General features: G+C 57.2%; 1 protein-coding gene across 3 annotated transcripts in view; it reads right to left on the minus strand.

Moving 5' to 3' along the window:
• Positions 1-12212, minus strand: part of TNFRSF8 (TNF receptor superfamily member 8) — a 37273-nt gene extending 25061 nt beyond the window's left edge. For 2 of the 3 annotated variants that reach the window (XM_087820779.1, XM_087820778.1), the window contains exons 1-3: positions 12131-12185; positions 6725-6838; positions 1525-1677 (exon numbers count right to left, since the gene is read on the minus strand). In XM_087820779.1, coding sequence (XP_087676905.1) covers positions 1525-1612 — 88 coding nt within the window. In that variant the 5' untranslated portion in view covers positions 1613-1677; positions 6725-6838; positions 12131-12185. Of the gene's footprint in view, positions 1-1524; positions 1678-6724; positions 6839-12130 lie in introns of all 3 variants that reach the window. The other variant, XM_016205633.2, reaches the window with a different exon arrangement.
• Between the last annotated feature and the right edge of the window lie 5523 nt (positions 12213-17735).

Consider the following 17735-nt stretch of genomic DNA (forward strand, 5'->3'; position numbering starts at 1 on the left):
GTAGCTGACGTGCAGCCCAGAGCGCTTTCCACTCCGCCATCCAGCCCCGCTTGCAGGTGGCGGGCTTCTGCGTGTCCCTTAGCGGAGTGTCTTGTGGGACCCAGCTCAAGGCCGAGTAGGAGTTAACTGAGTGAATGGGAGGGAAGGGTGTCCCAGACAGAGGGAACAGCATATGCGAAGGCCTGACTAGAAGGGAAAAGCACTGCCCACCCACGGAACTGAAAGAAGATAGACCAGGTGGGGCCCAGATAGTGAGGGGCTGGTGCCAAGAGCTGGGGCTGGGGGAGCGAGGGGCGCACGTGGGGTCCTGGTAAAAACCTCGCCCTCAAGACCCTGCTTCTGGGAAGATGGTGGACCCGCTTCCTCCTGCCCCCTCATTAGGCACAGCTAAAGGACCCTGAAAAGTGGGAAGGAAAAGGCAGACAGGCGAGGGGCCTTGGGACCCTCGAGCGACACAGCGGAGAGTCCCCTGGGTTTTCTCTTTGCTTCACATATCCCAGACTTGGAGCCCAATAAAGCAGCAACCTAGAAAGGCCCAAGTACACAGGCTTTTAAAAAGTCCCCTAAAAAACCTGTTCTCCTTTATCAAAGGATCACCGCCTTATTATTAGAGCAATAGGAAGACACTGAATGTTTCAGGCAGGTGTGTGTGAGAGGGAGACACACGCACAACCTGGTTTGGTTTTGCGGGGAGAAACTGGGGGTGGGGCAGGAGAGAGAATCGGGAGGCAAAATCTATGGGACTTTGGGGGGTGGGCTGTCTGTAAGGGAAGGGAGGGAAGAGAGAAGACTGGCAGAGAGGGGGTGGGGATGGGACGTTGGAGAAGGGCCAGGTCACGGGCACTTTCCTCCCCGGTGGACACGGCTCCCTCTGATTCCATCTTGCCCGTGTCCCCTGTATGGTGGTGGCACCTCTTCTGGGCTGTCTCTAAAGCCCGCCCTCTGCCCCTGCCTCCCTTCTGGAAGGTATTCTCATGCCACCTACACAGGATCTGTGGCCCTTTTCTCCTCTCTGGCCACTGGCCCTCCTTGCACATCAGAAAGTTAGAAGCCCAGAGAAGACAAGGAAGCTGCCCGAGGTCACACAGCAAGTTGGAAAAGAGCCGAGTTTCTCAGTCTTGAGCCTGGTGCCCAGTCTCTCGCTCCTCTGACTCCCGAGGTCTCGACTGTGAAATGGGAAACCAGCCCTCCCCTCCCAGGGACCTCCCAGGACAAGGACTTGAGGTTTCTTTCTTGTTTATTGGACATCCGAGAACTTTTACCCTGAGCCTCCCACCATCCCAAGACCTCTTCCAAGCCAGGCCTGGGCCTTGGGCCACCAGGGTCTCTCTGAGCCGGGGACACTGAGGGGAAGGGGGAGCAGGGGGCTCTGGGGCCTGGGGCACCCAAGGCATCACTGTGAAAGGGGCTGCGATCTGCCCACAGGAAGGAGGAAGGCGGAGGTGGGAAGTCGTCTGGAGGCCGGTGGGACAGTACAGCATTGGCACAGATCTCAGCCCTGGGCTGGGGGTGGGGGGGGCTTACCTGGGAACTTGACAGTCATCCCTGGGGGGCAGACGGAGTGGGGGGAGCAGCGGGCACAGGAGTTGGTGGCTGACGTGGCACAGAACATGCCAGGCTGGCATTCGCAGACACGGGGGGAGCTCCCTGAACACGGCTTCTTCTCCACGAGGTCATCTAAGGGACACAAAGGAGGGTCACCGAGGACAGAGGGAGGGCGAGGGAAGGGGACCAGCAGGCCCGCCAGGGACAGTGCAGCCGTGAGAGGGGGTGCTGCGTGGCCTTCGCAGGGCAGGGCAGCTGGCAGGCTCAGCCCTTTGCCAGGATGTTCCTGGGATGAGGGCAGGAGGGCAGGCGGGGTCCGTGAGGCAGCCTCACCTCCCACCCACGTCCCTGGAGATCCCTAAATTGGTATTAAAAAATAACTTAACGTCCTAATTTTAAAATGGGCAAAAAGGACATGGAGAGGCATTAAACACATATTTCTAAGTGAAAGAAACTGATCTGTAATACAGGCTATCTAGATGGTGATTTCAGCTCTAGGACATTCTGGACAAGACAAGACTACGGAGGCATCGAAAGGAGCAGCAGCGGCCCGGGCCCAGCGGTGAAGGGCTGGGGGGGCAGACAGGCAGGGCACAGAGGGGTTTAGGGCACTGGGGCTCTTCCGATGACACTGCAACCGCGGGTACACGAAGCTATGCGTTTGCCAGAAACCACAGAACTGTGAGCACAAAGAGTGAACCTTAAAGCGAACTATGAACTTGAGTTAACAACGTGCCAGGACCGGTTCATCAGCGGTGACAATGACCACAGCCACGCAAGGTGTTAGCAGGAGACACTGTGGGGGTGGGGGGCATGTGGGGACTCTCGGTACTTTCTGCTCAATTTTTCTATAAATCTAAAGCTGTTCTTTAAAAAGGTCTATTAAGTATTTTTTTTAATAAGCCAAGGACTTGAGAAATTTTTTTCTCCAAAGAAGATACACAAATGGCCAGTAAGCGCATGAAAAGCTGCTCAACGTCGTTAGTCATTAGGGAAATGCAAATCAAAACCACGATGAGATACGACGTCATCTCCACCAGGAGGGCCAGGACCAGGCCGACAGACAACAGCAAGCGTTGGCGAGCCCGTGGAGATACGGGAACGCTCACACGCTAGCGGGAAGGCAGGTAGGCTGTGCCGTGGAAACCAGTTTGGAGGGTCCTCGAAAAGTTAAACACAGATTTATTTGTTTTTTTGTTTTACTTATTGATTTTAGAGAGAGAAAAAAAGGGGGGGAGAGAGAGAGAGAGAAACAACTATTTGTTGTTCCACTTAGTTACACATTCATTGGTTGAGTCTCTTATGTGCCCTGATCCGGGCTCGAACCCACAACCTTGGCGTAAGGGGACAACACTCTAACCGACTGAGCTGCCAGCCAGGGGCAAACACACATGTGCTATAGGATCCAGCAATTCCACTCCTACGTATCTGCCCAAAAGCGTCCACGCAAACACTTATACATGAGCGATCGTAGCGGTTCTATTGGTAACAGCCAAAAAGTAGAAATGACCCAAGCGGAAGGACACTGCAACACTGCTCCAACGTCGCCACCCCGGGAGGACAAGCTAAGGGAAATAAGCCGGTGGCAGGAGGCTCGCCTGTAGGACCCACTTCCAGGAGCTTCCCGGACGAGTCCAGCTCACAGGCTGTCGCGGGCGGGGACTGGGTGGCCGCGGGCGGGAGCTAGTGTCTCACGGCGGCGACAGGGCTTCAGCTGCAGAAGATGAAGGAGCTCGGGCGACCGGGGGCTCGGCCCGGTGGAGCATCGACTCCATGCCCCAGGCCGCGGGTTCAATCCCCGCTCAGGGCGCACACGAGAGTCAAACACTGACGCATCCCTCAGGGGGTCGGCGCATCGGTGTTTCTCCCTCCCTCTCTCTCAAATCAATACAGAAAACTTAGAAAGGAAAGAAAAAGTTCCGGACACAGCCGATGACGGCTGCCCAACCATGCGAATGCCCTTAATGCCACTAAACAGTAACTCAAAAATGGTGAAAATGGTAAACTTTGTTATGTATATATATTTTTTTAAAAAGTCACGCTGAGCCCCCAGCGGCAGCCTGGGCCGCGGAGACGAGCCAGCCAGCGCCCAGGGAGGCCCGCAGGTGTGACGGAGCTGTCCCCGCACCGGGCCGGGCGCAGGGAAGGCGGGCGGAGCTGCTGTCCCCGCCGAGCCTGAGCAAGAAGGAAAACGGGAGCCAGGCCACCCTGCAGGCACAGGAACTGGGGGGGGGGGGGTTGCAAAAAGACGGGTGTATCTGCAAAGACAGAGAACCCGGTCTGACGCAAACAGACGCGACCCGGGACGGCGTCGCACCCACGGACACCTGCCACGTCTGCATCGGACGGAGGGAGAGCCGAAAGGGAGCGTGGCTTTAGGGGGATGGGGTGCGCCCGGCCGCTGTGGCCCACGGGTGTCCTCCCGCCTGCTGAAAGGCCAGCGGTTCCCTTCCAGGGCCGGGCGCGCGCCCCGGTTTCGCCTTGGTCCCCGGGAGGGGCTGCGGGACACGGAGAGCCACGTGTCTCTCTCACACCACGTTCCCGCCCCCCCGCCTTCCCCTCTCTCTAAAAACACCCCCGCGTGGGGATGAACACCTACACCGCCCCGGTGCATTTTAGAAAACGGGTGAGCTGAGAAGGGAGGCGAGCCAGCAGAGCCGAAAACGAGGGGGGAAACTGAGGCACACGACACCGTCATTAGAAATCCCATCGGCAAAGTCCCCGGGGGCGGGAAGCAGGGGACCCGACAGGGGGCGAGAAGACAGAAAATACCGGGGATGCCAGGCTCACAGGCAAAGCCAGGAACGCGGCCAAAGCCGGCGACGGGCGGAGGGACGGCCGGAGAGCCGAACACGCGGATCACCGGAGCCCTCGGGCTGACGCTGAGACGCACGGGGCGGCGAAAGGAGGTTTTCAGCGGTTGGCATGGAAAACACAGTCATTAATAAATCATAACACAAGAATAAACTGTGTTTCGCACGCCCCACGTGTGTCTAGCGGAGAGAAACACCTGTGTCAGTTTCCCCGGAACCAGGAGGAGCTAAACCCGCAGACAGCAAAGAGGTGCGGGCCCGGGGAGCCCCGCTTCCACACGGCCGACGTCGACGCCTATTCTGGTTCCAGTTCTGATCTCTGAGGGTCAGGGAAGAATTGTTCTTGAGTCACCTACAGGGAGGAAGGGGAAGGGGGACTGCAGACCCTCCCTGGTGACACAATCACAGGAAGGCAGCCAGCCAATGCTGCCTGCAAACTTCTGGGGGGTTGGATATTAGGCCCCTCAAGTTGTCATTCAAATGTAAAGGCCACGGGCGTTCTCCAATGAAAGGAGCCAAGGGAGGCGCAAAGAGGGGTCCTTCCTGAAAAACCCAGAACCATCCACGCGACCGCGAAATCAGGCGACGAACGAAAACGAGCGATTCCCCGAGAGGCGGGCGGATGCCCTCGCGGGGCTCCCCGGCCACGCTCGGCCCGCAAAGTGAAGCCAGCGTGCGGGGCACCCGGGCCACGGGGCACAGTGTCAACGCCACAGACCACGACAGGGCAAAATCCCGCGTGAAGCAGGCCAGGAAGAGGCGGGGAGGTCTGCAGGCCTCGGACTTCACGCCAAAGGCCGTCTGCTCGGTCCTGTCCCCAGACTGAGGCAAGCAGACTGTGACTTTATCCCAAGAAATGGCCGTTCCTTAAACGACTCCCAACGCCTTCCTCTTTCCTTGATGTCAGCGGGTTTTGTTAGGACGGTTTAGGTGCTTCACTTCGGCTCCTTCCTCTGAGACGTCGGAATAAAACTGAATGTGGTCATTTTAATGCCGTGGATGGTGTGATCCTATCCTCCTAACAATGCCTTCTTCCTGACTGTAGTCTGGGGGGGACGGCAGAGTTGGCTTGAGTTTGGGGTGGCGAACATATATATGTAGCTTGCACTTAATAAGACGCAGTCATTCGTTTTAAAACTTTAAAACTATGCCAGAGCCCGGCCGGGCGTGGCTCAACGATTGAGCATCGACCTAGGATCCGGGCGATCAGGGTTCGATTCCCGATCAGGGCACATGCCCGGCTTGTGGGCTGCAGCCAATCAATGACTCTCTCATCATTGATGTTTCTACCTCTCTCCCTCTCCTTTCCTCTTTCTGAAATCAATAAAGATATATTTAAAATAAAAAAATAAAGAATAAACTAAAACTATGCCAGAGAGATGCGAGCATAGCGAATGGCAATACCAGCACCTAACAAAAACGGAATCCAGGAGAACCCATTACAAGGAGCAAAGAGGTATCTTTCGTGTTGATGAAAGGCCCAAGTCTCCAAGAAAACATAATATTCCTGAACATGGTACCTACTAACACAGCTTTGACATCTATAAAGCAGAAGTAGATAGAGCGCAATGAAAATCCGATGAAAAACACACATATCGGGAGATAGATTTTAACACACCTGCCTCAGAAATCAACCTCTGTGGAGGCGACCAGACCACATAAAAATGTGTATTATTTAAATAACACAATTAATAAATGATCTCATAGGTATATACAGAATTTTGTATGGAACAAACAGAACAGACATGTTTTTCAAACGCACTAAACGTGCTAAAAATGTGAGTATTCATTAACCCAAGAAATCTCGACAAATTTCCCCACGCCACCCCCCAAAAAACCCACACAAAACCAAAACAAACACCGGGAGAGCTGACCAACCGCATTCACTAACCATCATAAGAAACTCACAACAAAGGCGCCCTTCTGAGAAAACTCTGGAAGCTTGTGGTCTCCGGGAAAGAACACAGCCCTTGGGGGTCTGACCATCGGTTCAAACTCCAGTTGGGCCACTCACTGGAGTTTCGTAACTTTGGAAAGGCCCTGAAGCTCCCTAAGCCTCAGTTTCCTCACCGTGAAGCGGGGCTAAAAAAGAACCTTCCCCTACGGGTTCCGCAAAACTTAAACTCAATAAATCTGAGAGTCCCTCCCTTGAGGAAACGTGTTAAGGAAGCCTCTCCAAAAAGCACAGACGCAAAAGATCACGGCTGAGGCCAGGTCACAGATCCAGAGCGGTAAACCGAGGCGCCAGGGGACCGCCGCGGGGCGCAGTCTCCGGATCTCGACGCTCTCCACCTTCCAGATTCCCTGTGTGTCCCCGCGGCCCCCTCCCCGGCAGGAGCCCCTGGGGGGAAGGAGCAGGCTCTTACCTCCGCAGCTCACGCAGGCGGTGCAGCGGTTGTCCCCGCTCAGGTAGTAATCCTGCTCGCACTGCTTCCTGCAGTCAGACGGTCCCCGCGGGCACAGCTGCTGCAGGGCCAGCCCTGGGGAAAGAGCCAGAGAAGCTGCAGGCCAGGCCGCCCCGGCAAACCCTCAGAGGCCACCCCTCCGCCTCTCATCCCTGAAGCCCTTCCCAGCAACACCCCAAACCCCAAGCACGTCAGTGCGACTCACACCTTCAACACTGTGACGGGCTCACGGGCATTCGACCCTTGCCAGCCAGTGAGCCCATCTCTGAGAGTGTCACAAAAGCTACCAGGAACGAGCCCCCCTTCTGTACTGGGTTCCCGCTTCAGAGGGCACTTTGGGCCCAGAGCTGCCCCGTCTTGGCGGCTGCAGCGTGGGCACCGTCTACCTGGGAAGGAGGCGGCTCAGAGGCCACCAGAGGCCACGGACACCGAGAAATGACTCCTGATGACATCATTCAAACCCGAATCAATGGATTTTCTCCGTTACCGAGCCAACTACTTTTTTCTTCGTATTATTATTTTTTAATATATCTTTATTGGTTTCAGAGAGAGGAAAGAAGAGGGGGAGAGAGAGAGAAACATCAGTGACGAGAGAGCCATTGATCGGCTGCCTCCTGCACGTCCCCTGCTGGGGATCGAGCCCGCAACCCGGACACGCGCCCTGCCCGGGAATCGAACTGCGATCTCCTGGATCCTAGGCCGATGCGAAACCCTGGAGCCACGCCGGCCGGACGAGCCAGCTGTTTCTCTCTTGTCTCGTTTGGGCCTGAGTTAGGCTTCTGTTAGTTACACCCCAGGGACTCTGGGCCAGGGCTTCTGAGCATTTCCTGTGCCCCTGAGTCATCCAGGGGAAGCCTGGGGACAGGGCTCGGGGCGAGGTTGCTAAGTGCAGAGTAAACAGAATTCGAGGCCCAGAGGGACTCGCTTGGTGGCGGGATTTTTCCCACCCAGCTCGCATGTAGCGAGCGCCCCCCTGGCTCCCACGCTGATTTAGAGATTGGAGGAGATGGGGACCCTGCTCCCGTGGAGCTCACGCTCTAGCCTGGGAAAGAGAAATGGGCAAGCCGGTTTCCAGCGTGGGTGCAAACTAAAGAGAGTATAGCAGCAGAAAGAGAGGGAAAGGTGGGGGGAGTGGAGAGGGAGCCCTAGAGGTGGTCTGGTGGCCTCGCAGCGCCCCGAGGACTGAAGGAGGCTGGGGGAGCTTTCTGGGCAGAGGGCACTGTGAGTGCAAAGGCCCTGGGGGAGGCCCAGGCTCGGAGTGTGCAGAGAACATAAAGGCCCAGGGCCTGGAGCAGACGGAGCAGAAGAATTATGACTGTTTCCTCATTTCTCTTTCTCTCGTTTCCCACATTCCACAGAGAGCTTCTCCACGATCACTTTCACAGTCAGAAACAGAAGTGGTTAATAAAGGCTCCCACACTGCGGTGATGCTCTTAGAGCTGGTTCCCAGGTGTCCTGCCCTGACCAGCCTCCAGCCACATTCTGCTCCCAGTCCCAGATCAGTGCCTTTCCCACTCCAAATGTTCTGTCTGTCCTAACGTTTCCGTCACTGCCTTCACCTCTGGCTCAGTTTTGGGGTTGTTAGGCCACCGCAGGGGGGGGGGGAAGCTTCATTGGCCCCAGAAACTGCCCTCACTGAGTCTGAGCCTCCTGCCTCGCCCCCTCCCCTCTCCGACTCCCTTTCTCACCCTGTGCTTCCAACACATGGAACCCCAGCCTGCTCTTGAGTGGCCTCTCCGCGCCCACTCCATGCCTTGGCATACTCTGTGCCCTCCGACCAGAGCACACCTCCACGCCTCGGCCCGACACACTCCTGCTCATCCTCAGGACTCCTTCAGAGGCTGGTTCCTCAAGGAAGCCCCCCTGAATGCTCCCACTAGGCCAGGTCCCCCAGGGGTGTGTCCCCACAACCCCCAGCAACCCTGCCCTAGATTCTAACGGCCTGTTTAGCAGACAGATGTCGCAAGGGCTTCCCAGCCCACAGGTCCCACCCCTCCCCCAGCAACAGTCCAGGGCAGTCCTGGCTTTGGGGCCAGAGCAGAGGCGAACATCCGGACTCAGCTGAGCCATCAGATGCTTTCTCCTTGGTTTTGGAATTGGGGCCAAAAGAGGTTTGTCTGGCGTTTGCCCTGCTTCCCTGGAGAACTGCAGATGCGGAAGGGAGCTGTGGGCCAGCCAAGCTTGGCCCAGGGCAGGGAAGACAAGGAGGACTCCTCCTCCTTCCTGCTCACGGCCCTTGGAGAAACCCTCGGCTCCTGGGTCAATGTGGGATACACTGGCTTAGCCCCAAACAAGCCATGCTCTCTGCTTAACACCAGGCCTGGCTGCACATGGTCCCCCTGGGCAGGTCTTGCCCATCTGCAGGGAGGCCCCTCCCCATGGGCAGCGAGTCTGATCCAGGGAGCAAGGTGCAAAATAGTGAGGGGCTTGGGCTCTCCTCTGAGGTGCTCTGCTGCCTCCCAGATGCGATGCCATGGGGGTCAGCACCGAATACAACCAAAGGGCTTGGGGTTCCGATTAGATGCCATATTCGAGCCCCACCTGAGCCACTTACTAGCCTGTAACCATGGACAGATCCCTGAACCCCCCTCTAGGTTTCCTATCTGGTCCAGTGAGCTAATATGTAGGTAAAGTACTCAGCACTGTGGCTGGCATGGAGCACGCTCCACCAATGTCACTCACTGCCATTGCTATGAATCAGTGAGTGAGCTCCCCATCACTGAGGGTGTGTAAGCAGAGGGCTGGGGATCAGCTGTCAAGGATGCTAAAAAGGGCATTAGAAAGGCCTGGGTCAGAGGAGGGATTTGAAGACACCTAAACTTCTCAGTTTCAAAGGTCCCCCTGTTTCCTTCCTCCACCGACCCGCCCCCGCACAAACCCTGCCACACAGCTCTGCTGCCTCCCAGATGCGATGCCATGGGGGTCAGCACCGAATACAACCAAAGGGCTTGGGGTTCCGATTAGATGCCATATTCGAGCCCCACCTGAGCCACTTACTAGCCTGTAACCATGGACAGATCCCTGAACCCCCCTCTAGGTTTCCTATCTGGTCCAGTGAGCTAATATGTAGGTAAAGTACTCAGCACTGTGGCTGGCATGGAGCACGCTCCACCAATGTCACTCACTGCCATTGCTATGAATCAGTGAGTGAGCTCCCCATCACTGAGGGTGTGTAAGCAGAGGGCTGGGGATCAGCTGTCAAGGATGCTAAAAAGGGCATTAGAAAGGCCTGGGTCAGAGGAGGGATTTGAAGACACCTAAACTTCTCAGTTTCAAAGGTCCCCCTGTTTCCTTCCTCCACCGACCCGCCCCCGCACAAACCCTGCCACACAGCTGAGCGCTGATGGCAGAGGGCCGGCAAAATGTCAGAAATTTCCCCAAGAGACTGAGGAAGGGGGTTTTGCGGGTTTTTTGTTTTTCCTCTCTTGCCTGCCCGGAAGCACAGAGTCAATAAAACTCCACCAAAATGCCCCTCCCACCACAGCGACACGAGGCAGGTACTCAGCCGCCCCCAGTCACCGGGCCTTGCAGAAGGAACGTGGGGGAAAGGGAGCCCCCTCTTCCCAAGTCACAGTGTCTAAGTGGCGGGAGCCTGGGACCAGGACATCACTCTGTGTCCACCCACTTTCTGTCAAGGCCCCACCAGGCTGGGCCACGGGGGCCGGAGAACGCGGGAAGGAAGTGGCTGTCTTCTTGCAGACAGACCGTGGGTCCCGTGGAAAGTCACGGAGCAAGAAGCCTGACTGCACTTGGCCTGGGGAGATGCAGTGTGCAACCAGCCGCCCGGCATTGGGCTGGCGAGGGCAGGCGTCCTGGAGGAAGGGGTGCCAGGACTGCAGCAGGTAGAGACAATGGGGGAGGGCCCCCCGGTGCCCACAGGCATGTACAAAGGCCCAGAGACTAGAAAGCTCACGGTAGGTTCAGAGGACACCGAGCATAGCAGCTCCTGTAGAAAGGCCAAGGAGAGAAAGCTGGAAAGGTGGCGGGTGACCTCACTGTAAGACGGGGCAACAACCGTTCGACAGATGCGTGGAAGGGTGGGTGAAAGGGGGCAGGGGAGGAAGGGGAGGAGGGGAGCAGAGATGGGAGGGAGTGGTCCCATGGACTGAATTGTGTCCCCTCCAAATTCCTATGTTGGAGCCCTAAACCCCAGTGGGGCTATATTTGGAGACAGGGCTTTTAGGAGGTCATTAAGGTTAAATGAGGTCAGAAGGATGGAGCCCGGGTCCGCAGGATTGGTGGCCTTATTAGACAAGAAAGAGAGAGTTCTCTCTCCATCTCAGCCACGAGAAGGCAGCTGTCTGAAAGCCAAGAGGAGATTTCTCACCAGAAACCAAACCCTGCCAGCACCTCGATCTTGGACTTGTAGCCTCCAGAACTGTGAGAAAATAAATGCGTGTTGTTTAAATCCCCCAGTCTCTGGTATTTCCTATGGCAGCCTGAGCAGACTGGGACAGACGGGTAGATGGATAGAGGAGGGGTGGCCGAAAGAATGGGAAGAGGGATGGGAGAGGAGGGAGGGGAAGGAGGGGACCCGAGGAGACGGCAGGAGGGCCAGGGGACGAGCTAGTGGGTGGGTGAAAGGAGAGGCGGGTAGACAGGCAGGTGCATGGGTGGGTGGCCAGCCAGTTAGGCACTGAGGCCCCAAGCTCTGAAAAAAGCACAGGGACCCACCTTATATATATTCAAACCCAACACTAAATCACAAAATAAAGGCAGGAAAAGCTCATACAGTTCTACTTTCTTCCCTATAATGACTGCTCTGAATAATTTTTGGAAATAGAAATTATCACTCTTTCCCTAAATGTTTTTCTCGGTCCTTTGTTGGACTGAGCATGGGCTCTGCTTGGCCCTCACGGTCCGGGGACAGGTTGGCCAGGGTTCCGGCCCAGCTCGGGCCACATACCCTTAGTGATCTTGTGCATCATGGCCTGTCACCCTCCGGACAGCAATGCTGGGAGGCTTAGAGGACGGGCGTCCAGGCCTAGAAACGAAGGGTGGTCAAGGGATATGGACAGCCCGGACTCTGGGGTCACGGAACCCTGGGCTCCAGCCCCAGCCAGTTCTGCCATTTCCCAGCTCGTGGCCTTGGGCAAGTTACTTAACCTTGGAGCACCCCAATAGCCTCATCTGCAAAATGGAAATAATAAAGGGTAATTGTGAGGATCTGATGAGATGATGCAACGCATGCGAAGGTCCCAGGCTAGCGTATGTAGAACATGTTCTATAAGGGGCAGCGATTAATTAAAAACAGGAACTCACGTGGGACGGCCTTCAGAACTCATAGTCAACATGACCATGACGATGTTGACTCCGGTCTTCCCCACGCCCCAACCCCCTTCTCTTAGCCCCAGCACCCCCACTTACCCACAGGACAGCGGTAACAGCACCTCCCGGCAGCCTTGTCGTAGTAGCGGCTGGGGTCTCCAGCACAGGGGTCCGTGGGGGGTCGACCCTGGAGGGTAGGACAAACCAGTGAGACCCGGTGGGTCCCAGACACCCATCCTCCCTCCAGGCCCTCAGGTCCTAGGGGGCTGGGTCCCCACTCACTGTCAAGGCCAGGCCTGAGCCCAAGCCTCATGTTACAGAGGAGAAACCAGGCCGCAGACACCTGGTCTCACATCTCCTCCGACCGGGCCAGCCCTCACCCCTCAGGCCAGACTCCTGGGAGGCCCCTGACTCTCCCCTCCCCTCGGGCTCACATCCAACCCGCCAGCCAGTCCCTGGCCTCTCTGGGCCAGTGTCCCCACCTCCTCCCCCCGCTCCCACCCCACCTTCTCTCCCTTGGATCGATTCTCTCGCCTCCCACCTGGCCTCCCGCCTGGGCCCACAATGCAAATTTCTGCTCAGCTTGTTTGCTAGGTTTCCTTGGGTACACAGTCAGGCAGGGTCAAGACTCAGGAGCATGCCCTTCTCACGGCCGCCCCACATTGCCAGGGCTATTTGAAAGTGTGGGGTGGGGCCCTGGGGTTGGGGGAGAAAAGCAGAAGCCATTTACACACACACACCCCAGGCCCGGCTGGCCTAAGGCACGTCTCTGATCTTCCCTCCACTTGAGGGAACAGCGAGAATTAATACACTTCTCTGTGAGGGTCAGAGAGCAGCCAGGAGGCCCGTGTAGCAGGAGGTAGGTGGCTACACGGAGTGTGTGTTACAGTCTCCTTTTTCTGTGCACCTGAGACGTCACCACATCCACCTGAAATAATAACTACAACCTGACATCTGCCCACAGTGGGTCACAGGGCACCATCTTCGCCCACGCGCACTCAGCCTCCTTGCTCCAGGAGCTCATCTTCTCAAGTAAACCAGGGGCTCAGGGGGCCTCTCCAGGGGCAGGGACCTGCCAGCACCTCCTAGGTCCTCCCGGGCCCGAAGCATCTCACCAAGCGAGCTTGGGAGCCTAGGGGTGGGGTCGGCTGGGGGTGAGGGTTCAGCCCTGCCGGGCCCGCAGAGAGTGGGGAAATTTCTGGGCCCTTGGCCTGGGCTTTCCCCTCCCAGCCTGCCTGCTCAGCTCATCGATAGCTGTGGACTCCCCGGGGCCCGGGGGACAGACGAGGGGAGCCTGGCTGCTTACCCTTCACCTCCTGCCACCACTCTCGGGGCCACCGGAGAAGGGGAAGGCGCAGACAAGAATAGGGAGCCCACGGTGTTGCCTATCACTGCCCCGGTCACACATCTCCTCCTGTATGCAAACCCCAGTCCTTTGGGACCAGATCACCGCCCCTCGTTACAGGTGAGGAAACTGCATCTCAGAGAGGTGCAATCACCCGCCCAAGGTCACACAGCAACTAAGCACAGAGAGCACCTTTGAGCTTCACTGCGCCCCCAGTTATCTCCCCATCTCTGGGTCACAGGCTGCCCGGATTTAAAATAAAAATCATTCTGAGAAGGACGTATCGCATCTGTGGTGTTTCTACCAAAAGTCTATGATCTGAACCAAACCAAGAGGAAACATCAGATAAAGTCAACCCGGGGGCCTTTCTACAAAACAACCAGCCTGGGCTCTTCAAAAATGCCAACCATGAAAGACAAAGAAGAGCTGTGGACCGTTCCAGAATACAGGAGGCCAGAGAGGCTGGACGGCTGCCTGCCATGCATGGTTTGGAGCCTGAGTCGAGGAGGAAGGCAGGCGTGGCTACCGGGCGATGTTGAGATACTAGTGAAATTTGAACCTGGGCTCTGTGCCCGGTCACGCTCTACCATGTCAAGTGCCCGGACCTGAACTTCTTTATGTCAGAGATGCCCTCGCTGGAGAAGAAACATGCTGATACGTTTGGGGCGAAGGGTCAAAACGTCCGCCACAGACTTGCAAATCGCTCAGCAAAACAGAGTAGTAATAATACTACTAATACTGTGTGTACACACAAAGAAAGGAATAAAGCAATTGTACAAAACCACGGGTAAATAACAGCGCCTCAGGCCGGAGACAGCCCCTTGCTCCAGCCCCTGGACAATAAACCTGCGTAATGCCAGGTGTGCCACCAGGGGGCGCTGCCCTCCTGCTGTCCAGAGGGGCAGTTGTAGCCCATCAGAGCCCCACCAAGGGAGTAGAGGCTGGGGGCCTCGGTTTCCATATAGGGCTTATGGAGGAAGGGACTAGCCCCCCTAAACCTATGGCGGTGCTGGATCCCAGCTCCCCCAGACATTCCCGGAGATATAGGTGGGGTCCAGGTGGGGGCACCACTCAGCCCCATGCCCCCAGCATCCACCCCAGATGCCCCCAGGCTGCTGGGGCTGGCCTTCTCTGGCGGAGACACTGGGGAATTTTTTTGGGCCTGTGATGTCATTGTTTTACAGGCACCGGGAAACAGGGTCAACACAATGCACGTCATAGAAGTAACAGCAGCGGTTCTTGAACCCACAGCCCTGTGAGACCCTGTTACCATGGAAGCTTATCTCAGGGAGGTGACAGAACTGCCCAAGCGGGGTCAGGTCAGCTGACTCCTGACCACCACACGCCATCAAGCACCTACTGTGCGCCAGAAAGCTGGATGGGCCCAAATGCCCTCCAGGAGCTGTCCTTCCAGTGGGGGAGGCCACCCACCTTCCCAGGGTATTCCCAGCCCATAAGCAGAAAGAGGTGGCATCTGGGGGTCTGACCTTCGCCCTTGCAGCACTTTCTGTGGTCTCGCCAAGCTGGCCCAGTCTCAGGCCTCAGGCACAGCGCTCAGCCCCTGCTCCACTCGTTACACTCTCTGCCACCTCTCCCATCTTCCCCGTTGTCCCTCGCAACCCGGGGCCCCCCACTCACACGGGCCCTTCACCCACCCCAGCTCTGGCAGAGAGGGCAGCAGCGGCCCTGGGAAGTCTGATCTCCTGAATTTTGAGTTCCCCACAAATTTTCACCGGCCAAGGGCTCAGACCCTGGCTGGCCCATCAGCTCCCGCTGCTCCTGGGGAAGGGGGAGACACAGCGGGACTGGGCTCTGGCCATGGCCTGGGAGGGAAGGGGGGGTTCAGAAAGGGGAGAGTGGGAGGGGGAACCCCGAGGACTGGAAGGGGGGCTTTTGGGTGGGGTTCCCCGGCCGGTTGGAGGCAGAGCGAGGTGTCCACAGGGTGATGAGCTGTGCAACCAAAGACCTGTGGCTCAACCTTCGTGGCATCAAGATAAAGAAAGAGCGGCCCCAAACCTTCCCATTTCGAGGCCTATTTCAGGTTGGTTTGGTTTTCCCTGCAAAGCCTGGTAAATAGCACCTGCAGAAAGCCCCACCTGGCCCAGCTGCAGGGGCACCGGAGCCGGGCCCACCTGCGGGCCCTGAGAGTCGGGGGGGGGGGAGTACAATCCAATACCAAATGTCTGGAGGGGCCGGAGCTGGACAGAGCTGGATGTGCACCCCAACTCCACCCCGGGGGACCCCCACCTCTATTACTCAAGGTGAGGTTCCTGGGCCAGCGGCATTGGCCCCCTTGGGAACTTGCTCGAAATGCAGCACCCCAGGCCCCACCTATACCTACTACTATCCCATTTTACAGATGAGGCACAAGAGGTCAGGAAACTTGCCTAAAGTCACACAGCCGGGCAGTGTCAGAGCCAGGATTCAGCCTGAGCGCAGGCTCTTACCGTCCAGGCTCTGCATCACTGGGCCTGTAGGTTTAACCTTCAGTTCTGCCCTCAAAGCCACCAGCTCTTCCTCCCCTCCCCACCATCTGGTCCTGACAGTGGCCGTCCAAGGGTCTCCCCGCATCAACCTCAACCCCCATAAGCCACTCACAGTGCAGACGCCAGATGGACCTTCTCAAAACACATATCTGGTCTCTTCCCTTGCACCCCATTGAAGGCACTCAGGTGGCTTCAACTCCACTATGAATAAAGCCCAAGTCCTGACCATGGCCCAGGAGACCCTGTCCCCCGCCCCGCCCTGGCTCCCCCTCTCCCCCGGCCTTCCTCCCATCCCCGCTTACACCCACTCCCGCCCTCCCTCCAGCAGCCTTGCACACGCTGTGCCCCTGCCCACCCCATCCCCCTCGTCCAGAACACCCCGACTCATCCTTCAGACCTCACTCTTGCGTGCCACCTCCTCAGGGACCCCCCCGACCCCCCTCCAGGTCAGGCCTCAGCTGGCTGTTATGAAGGTGTGGGCGGGGCTGGTCCTTTGAAACCTCTAGGGGAGGATCCATTTCCTGTGGTTAGGACTGAGGTCCTGCCTCCTTGCTCTTGACTAAGGCCATTCCCAGCTTCTCGAGGCTGCCACGGTGTTTCGCTCCCTTTGCTTTGCCCCTCTCCTTCCATGTCACTCTCTGTAACACAGCCAGGAAAGGCTCTCCACGATCAAGGACTCGTGTGAGGACAGTGGGTCACCTGGATCATCCCGGCTAATCTCCCACCTCAAGGTCCATACCTTTAATCACACCTACAAAGCCCCCTTTTCTGTACAAGGTGACATAGTCACAGATTCCAGGGATTCAGATGTGGACATTTTAAGGGGCCATTATTCTGTTGATCACAGCCCCGCTCATAAGTAACCCCTAGGCTGGGGTCTGTCATCTCCTAGTCCTGGGGGGCTCTGAACCCCACTCTCCATTCCAAGAGCCCACCTGAGCTCCAGACCAAGAAACCACCTGAAATTGAAGTCATCTTCCCCGCAACTTTAAACAACCCCTCAGGCACCGGTGTGTCCCTACGGCATGCAGGCGACATCCCGCAGGGCTGAGGGATGTGCCAGAACCAGGCGGAGCTCCCCCCAGGTCCCACCTCCGGCCTCCAGGGAGCTGAGGGGCAGAACGCAGGGCTGTGTGCAGCCCAGCCCCATGGCTAGAAATAAAACCCAAAGGCGACAGACACAGAAACAGCCATAGAGGATGGAACCTGCAGCCCCCGTCAGGAGGGAGCCCGGGAAGAGGGGAGCACCTTCTCCGGGATGGAGTTTGCAACAGTGACCGTCCTCACTGGGAATCTCCCAGGACTGTGGTCAGAAGAAGGGGTCTGTGGTCAGCAGAACAGTGCCTCTCCAAAGATGCCCACGTCCTAATCCCCAGGACCCATGACGATGTCACCTTACGTGCCAAAGGGGTATTAAGGTTGCAGATGAAATTAAGGTTGCTAACCAGTGACCTTGAGATGGCTGGGTGACCCTGGATTATCCGGGTGGTCTCCATGTCATCACAAGTGTCTTTCAAAATGAGAGGGAGAGAGAGAGAGGAGTCAGCCAGAGGGCGGGAGAAAGACACTGGCGTGAAGACGGAGGAAGGGGCCACAGGCCGTGGAACGCAGGCGCCTCCAGCAGGCGGAAAGGCAAGGGACTGGATTTCCCCCCAGAGCCCCGGAGAGGCAGGCAGCCCCGCCCGGGCCTTGACTCTAGGCCCGTGACAACCATTTGGGACTTATGAACCAAAAGATCGCCTTTGCGTTGTTTTAAGCCACTGAGTTTGTGACAATGACAGCCACAGTGGGAAACTAAAACCGTCCCACCTGAGAAGACAAAGGATAAGCCTAAGTCCCCTGCTACCACGTAGTCATCGAAGGACCCAGGCGC

The sequence above is a fragment of the Miniopterus natalensis genome, chromosome 9, assembly GCF_054644295.1.
Source record: "Miniopterus natalensis isolate mMinNat1 chromosome 9, mMinNat1.hap1, whole genome shotgun sequence".
NCBI classification, from domain to species: domain Eukaryota; kingdom Metazoa; phylum Chordata; class Mammalia; order Chiroptera; family Miniopteridae; genus Miniopterus; species Miniopterus natalensis.